General features: G+C 43.0%; 1 protein-coding gene across 1 annotated transcript; it reads right to left on the bottom strand.

Annotated features, from left to right (window-relative positions):
• Positions 1-6,275: 6,275 nt before the first annotated feature.
• On the bottom strand, positions 6,276-12,570 carry cpa5 (carboxypeptidase A5). The gene is made up of 11 exons (XM_032578598.1): positions 12,456-12,570; positions 11,153-11,234; positions 10,903-11,037; positions 10,707-10,811; positions 10,513-10,614; positions 9,413-9,514; positions 9,216-9,326; positions 9,030-9,120; positions 8,497-8,696; positions 6,785-6,869; positions 6,276-6,584 (listed from the first exon to the last, which is right to left on the bottom strand). The coding sequence occupies exons 1-11, from the start codon at positions 12,545-12,547 to the stop codon at positions 6,397-6,399; spliced, it is 1,293 nt and encodes a 430-aa protein (XP_032434489.1). The 5' UTR covers positions 12,548-12,570; the 3' UTR covers positions 6,276-6,396.

Here is a 12,570-nt window from a genome sequence, read left to right as displayed (position 1 = left end):
GATCGAAAAACTCTGATCGCTTGGTGGAATTTTCCTGCCATAATCCAAGAGCTAGATATCATGTTGTGACTATGTTGTCTTTGGTTGGGTGAAGGAATATATTATTTACTAATATCAATACATATTTATACAAACACAAAATAATACAATCATAGAGAAACAAAGACGATTAAACAAAGATTACTCATAAATATGTATAGTTTAACATGTATTAAACTACACATATTTATATGCACATGCGTATATACATAATATCTATATAGGTTTTATTCATGTTTTCCAGCCGAGGAGTTGCAGCTTAAGAGATTCAGCAGCTGAGATTCATCAGTGCAGTGAATCCGTCTCTCCTTAAACACATTTCCCTCTTCTTCCTCACATCATGTCTTTATGAAACCTTCAAAACAAGAACAGCAGCTATCTTACTTTTGACAGAGTGAAACAATTACATATAAATAACAGTCTTTGCCACCTTGTGTCGCATAATCTAAATCAATGTTAGGGAATAATGAAAACTTTTTAAGATCTACAAAATCTCGGTTAGCCTTCATAGCGGGGGCTGAACCCCGGTATTACACCAAGCACTATAGCTAATATTAGCTGTTATTTTGCCGGTGGACATAAATACAATATAGTGCTGAATTTATGAAACGTCATCCCCCGAGATCTCACGTAATAGTTCGTTGAAATGAACAAAAATATCTGGCAGTGGCAGTGCTGAGGCTTCTGCTACAATCCATAACAGCCACACAGGCACACCCGCTAGAAGGAACCAAACACACAGCACAGCACTTTCATTCTATTGGCTGAGAGGTTACTAGGTGACTGTGCCACAAAAGGCACCTCCATGTTTGGTTAGCGAGCAGAGAGTCCAAGCAGAGACTAAGTCTGATCGCGAAGAGAAGTTCTGAGTACAAGTGTTACAAGTTTTGAGGAGAAAGACATGAAGTCCTGCTTTCAAAATGAAAATGTAAATAAAAGTATTAAAAGTTTTGAAAACAAACGACATGAAATCCTGCTTTCAGACTGAACATGTGTGCTCTTGGATTATGGCAGAAAAATTCCCTTATAGGAGTCCTTCTTGATGAAGAGCGCCCTCCTCCTGCATCGTGCTGTGTAGAGGTCCAAGGTGGAGGAAAGGCAGCTCCCCACAGTCCTCTGTGTAGCCTTGACCATCTTCTGCAGAGCCGTCCTCTCAGCAGCAGTGAAGCTGTTGTGCCACACGGTGATGCAGACAGAGAACGCTCTCCACCACACAGAGATAGAAGCTCCTCAGGACTGAGTTCCCAAGTCCAGCTCTCCACATCTTCCTGAGGAAGTAGAGATGCTGGTGGGCCTTCCTGACCAGACGAGAGGTGTTGGTACTCCAGGTGAGGTCACTGGATATATGCACACCCAGTGGACCACCTCCATAGCTGCTCCTCTGATGTACAGGAGATGAAGAGGATCCTGGTCCCTTCTGAAATCCACCACCATCTCCTTGGTCTTCTTCACATTGATGCAGAGTTTATTGTCTCTGCACCAGGTGTTGCACCTCCTCTCTGTAATTGGACTCATGATGTGAACCACAACTGGTGTGTCTTTGGCAAACTTCACTTTATGACAGCTAGGGTACCTTGCCAAGCAGTCATACGTCAGCAGAGTGAAGAGGAGGGGGCTCAGCACGCAGCCCTCTTCAGGGTGATGGAGGAGGAGACAGTGTTGTGGATCCTGACAGACTGAGGTCTGTTGGTCAGGAAGTCCAGAATCGAGTTCCACAGTAAGTGGGTTGATGGTTTTGAAGGCTGAGGAGAAATCCAGAAAGAGCAGACAGATGTAAGAAGTGAAAAATGGACAATCTGTAGATTTGCAGCCCTGCAATCTATGTTCAACCTTATTTGTTATGTAACAGCTCAGAATGCTGAAAAACAACAGTTCTGTTGGGAACTGGGGTTTTTGGGAACTGTCCTTGTCTGCTGCCTTCTCTTTGTTAACCACACGATGGAGCCTGTAGACCACTAATCATCTGGAGGGCCTGACGCCTGGATCTTCACACACCTGCAACTTGTTTGCTGTCATCAGTGTTGAGTATAAGAGGAGCAGTCTGCAAGCACTGGTAGGTTGAGGGTACTCTGAGCCCCTCAGAGCTTCGACTCTGTGATCTACTAGCAAGTCCCCAGTCAATTTCTATCTATTGTTCTGTTCCTAGGTAACTCTCTGTGGTGCCTTGGACCTTTCCCGTTGTGCAGTCTGAGCTACTCGGCTTCTGGATCTCCCTTCGTGGATCTTACCCATTGGGTTGCCTGAGAATCCCACCTCCTCAGGTAAACTCTCTCTGAAAAGATCTTCTGGTTTTCTCATCCACCGCTGGCGACAAACTGTCCATATGTCAACCTGTCCGCCCTCCAACGCAAGTCTGAACCATCTGTCAGCTCACACTCCTCCTCCAGAATCAACCAAACCCCAGTGACCACAGTCTGTCCCCCCTGCTGGATTCTTCTCACCCAAACAAGCAAGCTGCCCAGTCTCCTCATCTAATTTCCACTGCTCTATACTTGTTCTCCCCTCTGCTCTCATCTGCCCCTAGAGACCCGACGAGCCAGGTTCCCCAGCCCATAGTCAAGAACCACACATTCAGTCATTTTTGTAATAAATCACCTTTTTCTGATCTCCTTGTACTCCTGGTGTGTTCTGTACGTGGGTCAGATTTCAAGCCTTCAACATGACAAGTTCTGGTGGTTTGAAACTAGAGTCAAGTCTAAATCTTGTGTTTCATGAGAGCTGCAGCTGAGAGAACAGAAAAACCTTTATCTCAGCGAAAGAAGTGAAAAATGGAGAATCTGTAGATTCACTGCTCGGCATTCAATGGTCAACCTTATTTGATATGTAACAGATCAGAAATGCTGAAAAAAACAATTGTGGTGGTTTGAAACTAGAACCAAGTCTAAATCGATACTACAACTACATACATTTGCGCATTCGCATGTTGTTGGCGTACTGACAGCCATCTGACGCGGCTCAGGGATTATGTGACACGCATCGCCGTGCGCAGTGCCCTACAATACACTGTAAGCTATGTAATGTGTTTTGAGGCAGTTGACCAAAATCCCGGACGATTTTTAAATTCCCCCCGGACATCTTTTTAGGTCTGAAAAGTAGGACATGTCCGGGAAAAAGAGGACGTCTGGTCACCCTACACAATACTGAAATGATAATTTCAGTAACTAGAAGGACCTGATGCCCCTCCTGTAGGACTCTCAGGAGTGTTGGGCTTATCAGGGGAAGCGGCGTAAAAGAGTAGAGCAGCACTCTCGGCCAGTCGTGTGCCAGTGCATCCTGACCCAGGGGACTGGTACTGCCTGCCAGGGAAAACCAAAAGCGGGCAATGTGTTGTCTCTTGGGACACAAATAGGTCCACAGCTGCTTTGCAGTACCTCTCCCAAATGTTCCCCACTACCTCCGGGAGGAGCCTCCAATATCCCGGTGGTGGGCATCCCCGAGACAGAATATCGGCCTGCCCATTCTGTACTCCTGGAATGTGGGCTGCCCTCAGGCTGGCAAAAAGAGGGGCTGCCCAGGTGAAGAGCTTCTGGGTCAACCTCAGCAATGTTATCGACCGTGTTCCCCCTTGATGGTTGATATGAAAAACCACCGAAGTATTGTCCGACCGCACCAGGATATGCCATCCGCACAGGCCTGGGTGGAAGTGTTGCAACGTCCGCTGCACAGTCTATAACTCCAAGGCGTTGATGTGCTGCAGTTTGTCCCGCAAAGACCATGTCCCCTGGGCGATCTGTCGCTGCCACGACGCCCCCCATCCTGTGATGGATGTGTCGGTAGAGACAACCTCTCATCGAGACGGCAGCGAGCCCAGTGGAACCCCCTTTGTCACAAACCCTGCATCTCGCCACTTAGCCAGTGATGCGAGGCATTGAGGGGACACCAGCAGTTTCCTGCGACTGTGCAGTGTGTGAGAATGGGTCTAGCTTTAGGCTAGACAGAAACCAACTCTTCTTTCAGAAAGACTTTTCTTGTCTTGATTTCTAGCTACGTTTTATAATGTAGCCAGAAATCAAGTAGCCACAGTCACAGAAACCACAGTTGTCCCAGGGGTATTACTGTAGTGGCAGCAGTCAGCTTGCCCAACAGATGAAGGTAAGCAATAAAGGGGGATGCATGTCCAGGCAGAAAGGCGGGCATCATTTGCAGAATGCCCTCGACACGCTGGGGTGATGGGCAAGCAGTCATAGTGAGGGAGTCCATTGTGATCCCAAGAAACATGACCTCTTAAGATGGAACTAAGTTGCTCTTCTGCCAGTTCACACGAAAACCCTATAGGTCTATGTGATGGAGTAATGTGCATGTGTCTGCAGTGCACAGATGAGCCAATCGTCCAAGTAGGGCAGAATCTTCAACCCTTTGGCCTGCAGAGGACACAGGGCCGCAGCCACGCACCGAGTGAACACGTGGGGACAGAGAGAGACCGAATATAAGTACTCTGAAGTGAAAATGCTTGCCCTGAGATGGAAAGTGGAGAAACTGCCAATGGTTTGGTGCAATTGGGACATGAAAGTATGCATCCCTCAAGTTGACCAATGTGAACCAGTCGCCTGGTGAGATTGTCTGAAGCACAACCCTGATGCTCAACATGTGGAAAGGGATAGTCTTCAAAAACATATTCAGACTTCTCAGGTCCAAAATTGGGCGGAGTCCGCCAGTCTTTTTTGGGACTAAAAAAATACTTTGAGTAAAAGCCCCCTGGATCCTGCAGGGGGTGTACAGGCAATATAGCACCCTTGGCCAGCCAGGCGTCTATCCCGTGGCTCAGAGTTTGAGCCTTTACCTGGTAGTGAATCACCGTCATCCTGACTCGACCAGGAACAGGTGGGCGGCGATGGAACAGTAGCATGTAACCCCGAGTTACCGCCAGCTTGGTGACGTCAATTCCGAGCCCCCCTGCTCTTAAGAGGGTGGGAGGGTTTCCGAGTGGACTGCCTGGGTTGAGAGGCGACGTGAGCCCGACCCTTGGGCAGACCCCACTGGCCATGAGTAGGCCCTGCACCAGGCCCTGCACCAGGCCATGGCTGCCCCACAGAGAGTGTAGACGGGGCTGGATAAGTGTGCGAAAGAGATGCAGAGGCACTCCCGGCAGGACGCTGCAATTGTCTGTGATGAAGGCCGGAAAACTGCTGCCTGGTACGAGAAGCCTGGGGCGACCGCTCCAAGACTGCAAGCGCAGCAGAGCCAAACAGCTCCCCAGGAACCACTGAAAGACTCATCAGGGTCCTTCTACAGGCTTTGGTCAGAGGAGACTGTGCCAGCCAAACCTGGCGGCGTGCCTGGACAAGGGTAGACAGGACATTGCCAATTTCCCTTGACAAAGGAGCAAATGCATGAAGAGATGCATCCATCAGCCCTTGAGTAGGCGCATCAATCACCAAGCCCTCCAAAGAGGCTGAGAGACCCAGTAATAAATGAGACAATGAGTTACCAAGTCGCCCCAATCGAGACCCTGAGTCATAAGCTCTACAGAGCAGATCATCTGTCACACGACACTGAGAATGATGACACCTGGCATTAGCTCTAAAAGCCTCATCTGGCACCACAATGAGTGGTGCTATGGCAGGCTCAACAGAAGGCATATTGCCCAAGCCAAACTTGGGCGCATCCTACATGGCCGCCAGGGCTCTGCCATCAGAGCCAATCACAAGATGGCTACTCCACCCACAGAGCTACAGTCACTAGTAACTTTCAACTGACAGTTTACAAAACTGCCAAGTTTATTGGTACTTTAGAAAAAAAATTTTCCCAGGAAAACTTAATTTAGGGAAAGCTAAGTAAATGATAAGTGAAAAATGCTAACGCACCTATCTAAAATTTGTTACATTATTAGCGCATTTGTGGATTAGTGGAAGTATTATTACTCATGTCATTTAACTTAAACACACTGTAACAACATAGTTTTGCCTATGAAATGTCACTTCAGCCAATAAGTGACATTGGCTGCACTTATCAGCACTAAGGATCTCAAATCTTAAAATAATCACCCAGTGTCATGCTGTTTCTAAAGCGTCTTTCTGTTTAAGGTCATCTGTTTCCAAACCTGCATTTGTTCAGAAATTTCTTAACTGCATTTTGTCACAATTTGTCCTAAAGATCCAGGAAACATGATAATAAAACAAGAACATGCCATTGTCTACTAATGATCAAGTTTTGTGAAAACAAACTGTATGAATTTGGTATGAAACTGAAAACCTTCAAAGCTCTTTGAAGTGCATTGGAAACAAACACAGCATCGGTTTATATTGGTGTGCTTTTTTATTGATATATTATTCTCTTTTTTATAGTGTTAAAATTTAGTTTTCACCTCAAAGATTACACTAAAAAAGAGACAGTAGTTGGAATTCCGTCCTGTCCACATTAATATGGGTTCTTGTAGGTATGATCCATGAGGGCCATCAGAGCCAGCCAGGTCTCCTCAGCCGTGGGGATGATCTCCTTGGCAGGCAGCAGGAAGCCGTAGGTACCGGTGTCCCTCAGCTCAAAGGTGTAGGAGTACTTGATGCCGTGTTCATACGTCCAATCAACAGTAGAGCCACTGGCTTGATCTGGGATTAAAACAAAGACGTTAAGTCAAGGAGAGCCATTGAACTTAAAGGAGCAGCTTCTTAAATCCATGAACATGGACATTGATGTGATGTATTTTCTTTAATTTGCTCAGCTTTTACAATGTGCATGTCTTAACTAAACATGTACATCTTTACATAAACAGTAGTTCGTATCTGTTGGTTGAGAGGCTAAAACTTACAGATGACGTTGATGATGCTGCCGTATCTGTAGCGAGTGCCATACAGGGAGGCCAGGTCGGTGATTGCTTTCTCTGCCAGAGCGTGCTGCAAAGACACCTTATTAATAGTTCTGTTTACTTTTCACAGATTATCATTAATCTTTTTGTCAAACTTCTGATACATATTCTGCAGGCTGGACCCTCCGCACTTAAGCAATATGATGAAAATACCATGGTAAATAGTCTTAACGTTTTATTTATTTATTCTTTTTTTACAAAACCACTGTTGAGAAACACATTTGCAGTCGTGCTGTTAATATTTTGTGCTCTCTGTTTCCTAAATCAACAGCTCTTTTATAAGGTTTGAACATACAGTACATAGAGAGGGATTTGTGATGACTCCTTTTTGATTTACCCTTTTGGATTATTATCATGCTAAAAGTCAAGATGCCAATATATTTTCAGTTTATTGATAGATTTAAAAACATAAAATCTCCATATACCAGGAGATTTTCCACAGTCTCCTGGTATATTAAAGTTCACAATGCAATGCCAAAGTTTCCAGTGGGGTTGAAAGCAAGACAGACCCACAGCCTTACAGTTCCTCTACCATGCTCAATTGGTGGACGTTGAATTCATAAATGTATCTTTAGTTCTCACCAGACACACCTGAGGTCTTTGTTGCAAAAATAAACTCAATCTTAACTGCTTTACTTCTTTTATTTGCTACTGGGGTAGCTTGTTTTATCTGGGAAATAACAACAGGAAGGAATAATAAAGTTTGATTTGCAGCATTTTAAGAAGAGAGGCAAATTATTTGTTGTCCCAGACAATGTTACCTTTTGCTTTACCAAGTTACTGCACTCTTTCCCTTGTGCCTGTTCTCCTTCTCACTAAGTAAAGCCATTCTGTGTGAATATGTGCAGCTGCCTCGTGGTTCCCTCCATTTATCATAAAGAGTCAGTCAATTTTGTCATAGAATTAGATTTGCTTTGTTGGTGAAAATCACAACTTTGTTGTTCCCATTTCCAGACTTATGAAAATCAACACAAGGTATTTTTTTAAGAATTAGAAAATGGCTGTGAGTAGCCACAGCTAATCACAGGAGATATGTATTTCTGCAGACATACATGTATGTATGTCTGGGGAACAGGAAGACATGGATTAGTTGTTAAAAGTTTCTAGACATCAGTCTAAAAAGACAACAGAAAGATGAAACATCCTGGATGTAGCAGTTGTTGGGTGTCTATAAGTAAATGTACTGAACTAATTAAATAATTAAATAAAGGGTGAATTTTTACCTACTAAATGAATTAAACGTATTTGATGCCTATTGATGATTTTGATGATGGCACTCAACAATACGTAATGTTTGTTACTAGTTTCTTATTTGGAGACTGTATGTTGTGTTTATGACTTTTTATTTTTGTGTTTATATCCTGTAAAGCACTTAAATGTGCTATACAAATAAACTTGATTGATTGATTAAAGAGATTAAAGTTTAATTAAAGTTTAGGATATTGTGAGATTATGCCACTAAAATACAAGATGAATTTTTAGACATCTTTTCCAAGTATGTCAGTATATGTAGAGGTGCTCTAGAATTCCTAAATGTTTAGTTCCATGGAGAGTTTTCATTTGGGTCAAGGTTTGGAGTCCACACAGAACTGTATGGTAATTTACCGTGGTACAGTGTGGAAAAAAATAAAACTGCCACAGAGGATTTTTTGTACCAGCTCAGCCTGGTCCTTCACTGGAGTGGTGGTGTAGCCGTAGGGATACATTAGCATCTGAGAGTACGAATGGATGGAGATGAAGGCCTTGATGTTGCCATGGGACTTCACAAAGTCCACGATGGACTTAACCTCAGACTCAGAGAAAGCGCTGGGTCCATGGTACGTCTCTGAGCAGGGGTAGCTGCTGGCTCCAGGTACTAGGAGGTACATGACAAACACAGATACCTTAAGGTATTAAACTGCTTACATGTGGCTGATTCTTTACTTGTGATGACAACCACGTGAACAGGTGTAACTAATAAAGTTGCCCGTGAGTCAGCACATTTGCACTGTTTTCAACAGTGCAAATGTGCAAAATAATGTTTTTTGGGTACCCCCTGGTGGTCGCATTGACAAATAACCTGCGACAACCAATTGGCCATTTAAGTTGTAAAGATGAAAACTGTAAATCTGAATCCTTATTTCAGTGGGGAGAAAACAGGTCACCCAGCATGCATCTGAAAATAATAGATAGAAAAGAAAGACGTTACATCCAAATCCAGCATCCCAGTTCCTGTTGGGATCAACTCCATAGCAGGAATATCCAGGATTGGGCTTCCTTGTCTTTCGCCACATACGGTCCTAAAAACATATGGATGGTTGGAGTTTTGCAATTTTTGATGTCCATGACTAAGGTTTCTCTCAAGATGTCTTGGTAAATAAATTGACTGGTTTACAGAGGTGTGGGTAAAGTAGTAGCCATCAGGGTTGGTCGCAATCTCCAGGAAGATGTCCATGTTGTTCAGGATGGTGGTGAGGGCAGAGTCATTTCCATAATCTGTCACAATCTAGTGGCAAAAGCCAAGGAGACACTGTCAATGAAAACACTGACATTTCGGTGTTCAGGTAACCATAGGGTCAAGAATGAAGCAACCTTCTTGGCGAACCACAGCCCACTGGCTTGAGTGACCCACTCCCTGGAGTGGATTCCAGTGTCGATCCAGATAGCGGGACGACTGCTTCCACCAGTGCTGAACTAAAGAGTCAGACATGGGAAGAGAAGGAGAGTAGCAGTCATGGTAGAGTATTTGTTTTGAAAGTTTAGAAGATGAACATTACGATTCCTGGAAAACTAAAACCTAAACTAAATTAGATTGTAGAGGATGTGTCTGTGAACATCGGTTTTCAAGCCTTGTGACAGAATCTCAAATAGACTTGGATCTGGACTTAGACTGATCTTTCATCTTTCCACTCTCAAGACCAGATTTTTGAAGTGTTCGACCAATAGTTGTCCTGTAGACAGATGCCCTCCCCTGAGCACAGAATCTCTGCAACTCTGAGTCGAATGAGGTGGCTGATAATGTCAATCCAGAAATTGGAAGCGGGGCCAACAGACACTGAATGGCTTTCAGTGTCTGTTGGCTTTGTTCACTTCCACAGCTGCCATTTGCTAAAATTACAGACAGACTACTGTTCACAGGAATTCAATGACCTGTGGCAAAGCTTTTAGCAGTGTTGTCTTGCACCAAGACTTTGTCTGCATGAAGTTTCTACTTTTTCTTTGTGCATGCTTAAGTTGTTCTCCAACAGTCCAAATTGATGCTTGTTAGATAAATTAACATCACTCGCTCTTAGGTTTGAGAGTCAACATTAATAGTCTTTTAATCTGTGTGTGTCTGTGTTACCCTAGGATAAAGAGGCAACATTTCTAGGATTGTGTTTTGCACATTGAATGCTGGAGATAGGCACCAGCTCCTCTAGTTGGTGCAGTCATTGCATAAATGTCTGGATGTACTATTTTCAATTTCAAAATTAACTGTTGCTTTTAGTTTGTCTATCACACAAAATCCCAATGAAATCCTTTGACGTTTTGGGGGTAATATGGCATTATGTGAAACAGTTCAAGGAGTAAATATAGTTTTACAAGCCAGTCTATCAGCTACTTCAGTTCAACCAATTTTACTTCACATTCTGGCAACCTTTCATGAGGAGATGTTAAACATTCCAAGGAAAATCCTCTAGATGATTCTTTACCTTGAGCAGATTAAGAGGACGGCCCTCATAGCTCTGACCGATCTCTATCTTGCTGACCAAGTTGGGATTCTCAGCAACCAGCATGTCCTGAAAACTGTAGATCTGAAGGAATTGAAAAATGTTCAATCTCCATGTATCAGCTCAAAACACTCATCTATATGATGATCATCTTAGTGCAAAATGTGCACACGAACCTCACTAAGAGTGTGATAGTTGGCATAGTCGAAGCTGTCAGTGTTCCTTGGTTGAGCTAAGCGAGCAGCAGACTCCATCTGTTCCCTCTCCATATCCAAGATGGCCTAAGAGAGCAAATACAACTCATGTTTACATTATATTTTTAAAAAATGATTCAGTGATCCTAGATTAGTGGGGAACATTAAGGTCTGGTACTTGGACATCTTCAATCATGGTAGAGTACTCAAGGTCAAGGCTGTCCAGGTAACTCTTCAAAGACTCCAGGGTGTGAGGAGGAACTCTAATGTCTACAGGGTGGGACACACCAGTCACCCCCATCCAGACGTCCAGCTGAAATGAAACATTAAAAGAAGTACAAATACAGTTTGAAGACACAATGTACTGTATATGGATACTCTTTACCAAAAATATGATGCCTAGCTAATGTCAGTAGGATATCAGTAACCTCGAATTCCATCATCTCCTCCAGGTTCTTAACAAGAGACAGCTGGAGCTCATTCTTTGGGACGATGCGAAGCACCTGGTGTCTACAAATGAGAGCAGAAAAACAGAAATATTACTAAAACATAATCATGAAGCTCATACTCCGTCTGGAATGATGGCGTATGTCTGAAATAGAAAGTCTTCACACATCATCTATGCTTGGCCCTCCACTATTACAAGAAAATGGAAGTTTTGGATGCCTTTAATTTACTTTGACTTGTGAGGGTTTTTATTTTGTCCTGCAAGGGAAAGCATTCTAAAACTTTCAAAAGGTTCATACTCAACTTGTGATCTAGAAGAAGGCATGTGATATGTCAGGGACAGTTGTGTTTTTTTTATGTGCAGTGATTACATTCCTTTCAAACTGCATAGAATCCTGCATAAATGAGCAAAGTCCTACCTTCTAAATAGTTTATATCTGTTTTTTTTAAATAAGGTCAAAGAGTCTTCTCTTTTTCTAGCCCAAAAAATATTAATTGAAAATGGGATATTTTAATTCCTGTTCAAATTTTGTTTAAACAAAAGCTTTGAAATTCAGCTTTGGTAGGTCTTTTGATCAACTCCAACCAGAATCCTCAGTCAATCCAAATACTAATTGATCGTCAACATTTAAATTCAATGTAACCTATGAAATATTTCTAAGTTTTCCAGGTTTCTGAAAAAGGACAAAAAGGTTAGCAACCATCAATCAACCTATCTGTTCCAGGTGAGAAAATTCCACATGCACTATAAGCTTCACCTACTGTAAGAAAATGTGGTTATATGACGACAACAAATCACACCTATAATCAGCAAGTTGGAGGCCATAATCTGCCATAATTTAAGATTAACTGGTGCAAACTGGAATCAGAATTAACATGAATGGAAATAGCTCAACCACAAACATTTCAGAACGTACAGAGAAATAAAATTTAAGCATCTTTAGGACTTCTAATCTCCAATATTGGAAAAAATACTTAAATGAAAGGTAACGATACACATACAGTAGGTTTAAGTACATAGGAGATAAATATTTTCTTTAGAGTTATGAAATGGAAAAGGGCTATCCATGTACTTGGGTACCATAGTTTATCAAATACCTCCCAGAAATGGAATCTACCTTATCACTATCATTATTATTATTATTTACAGTTATGTGAGCTGCACCTCCTTTACAGCTGATAACGTCTTCTTGAGCAGCAGTGGACATACCAGTTCAGTCCTGAGGTCTTCTAATGACTTCTAAAGGTAAATACGTAGTTCCCTGTGATGCTGTGAAGACTCACCCCTCAAAGGTCTCCTTGGCGAGAACGGCAACAAACAGAGCGGCGAATGCGATCAGTTCCCTCATCATGACCAACTGTGTGGAACTGGTCATGGCCAAAACTAGCCTTTTATGGC

The sequence above is a fragment of the Xiphophorus hellerii genome, chromosome 2 (genome assembly GCF_003331165.1).
Source record: "Xiphophorus hellerii strain 12219 chromosome 2, Xiphophorus_hellerii-4.1, whole genome shotgun sequence".
Taxonomy (NCBI): Eukaryota; Metazoa; Chordata; class Actinopteri; order Cyprinodontiformes; family Poeciliidae; genus Xiphophorus; species Xiphophorus hellerii.
This window is presented reverse-complemented; position numbering and strand designations above follow the sequence as displayed.

Coding starts and splice junctions, on each gene's coding strand:
- cpa5 (XM_032578598.1), bottom strand. CDS start 12,547: ATGACCAGTTCCACACAGTTGGTCATGATGAGGGAACTGATCGCATTC. Junction 9,515..10,512: donor GTCCTCTTAATCTGCTCAAG/GTAAAGAATCAT, acceptor CTGACTCTTTAG/TTCAGCACTGGTGGAAGCAG. Junction 6,870..8,496: donor TGAAGGACCAGGCTGAGCTG/GTACAAAAAATC, acceptor GTGTCTTTGCAG/CACGCTCTGGCAGAGAAAGC.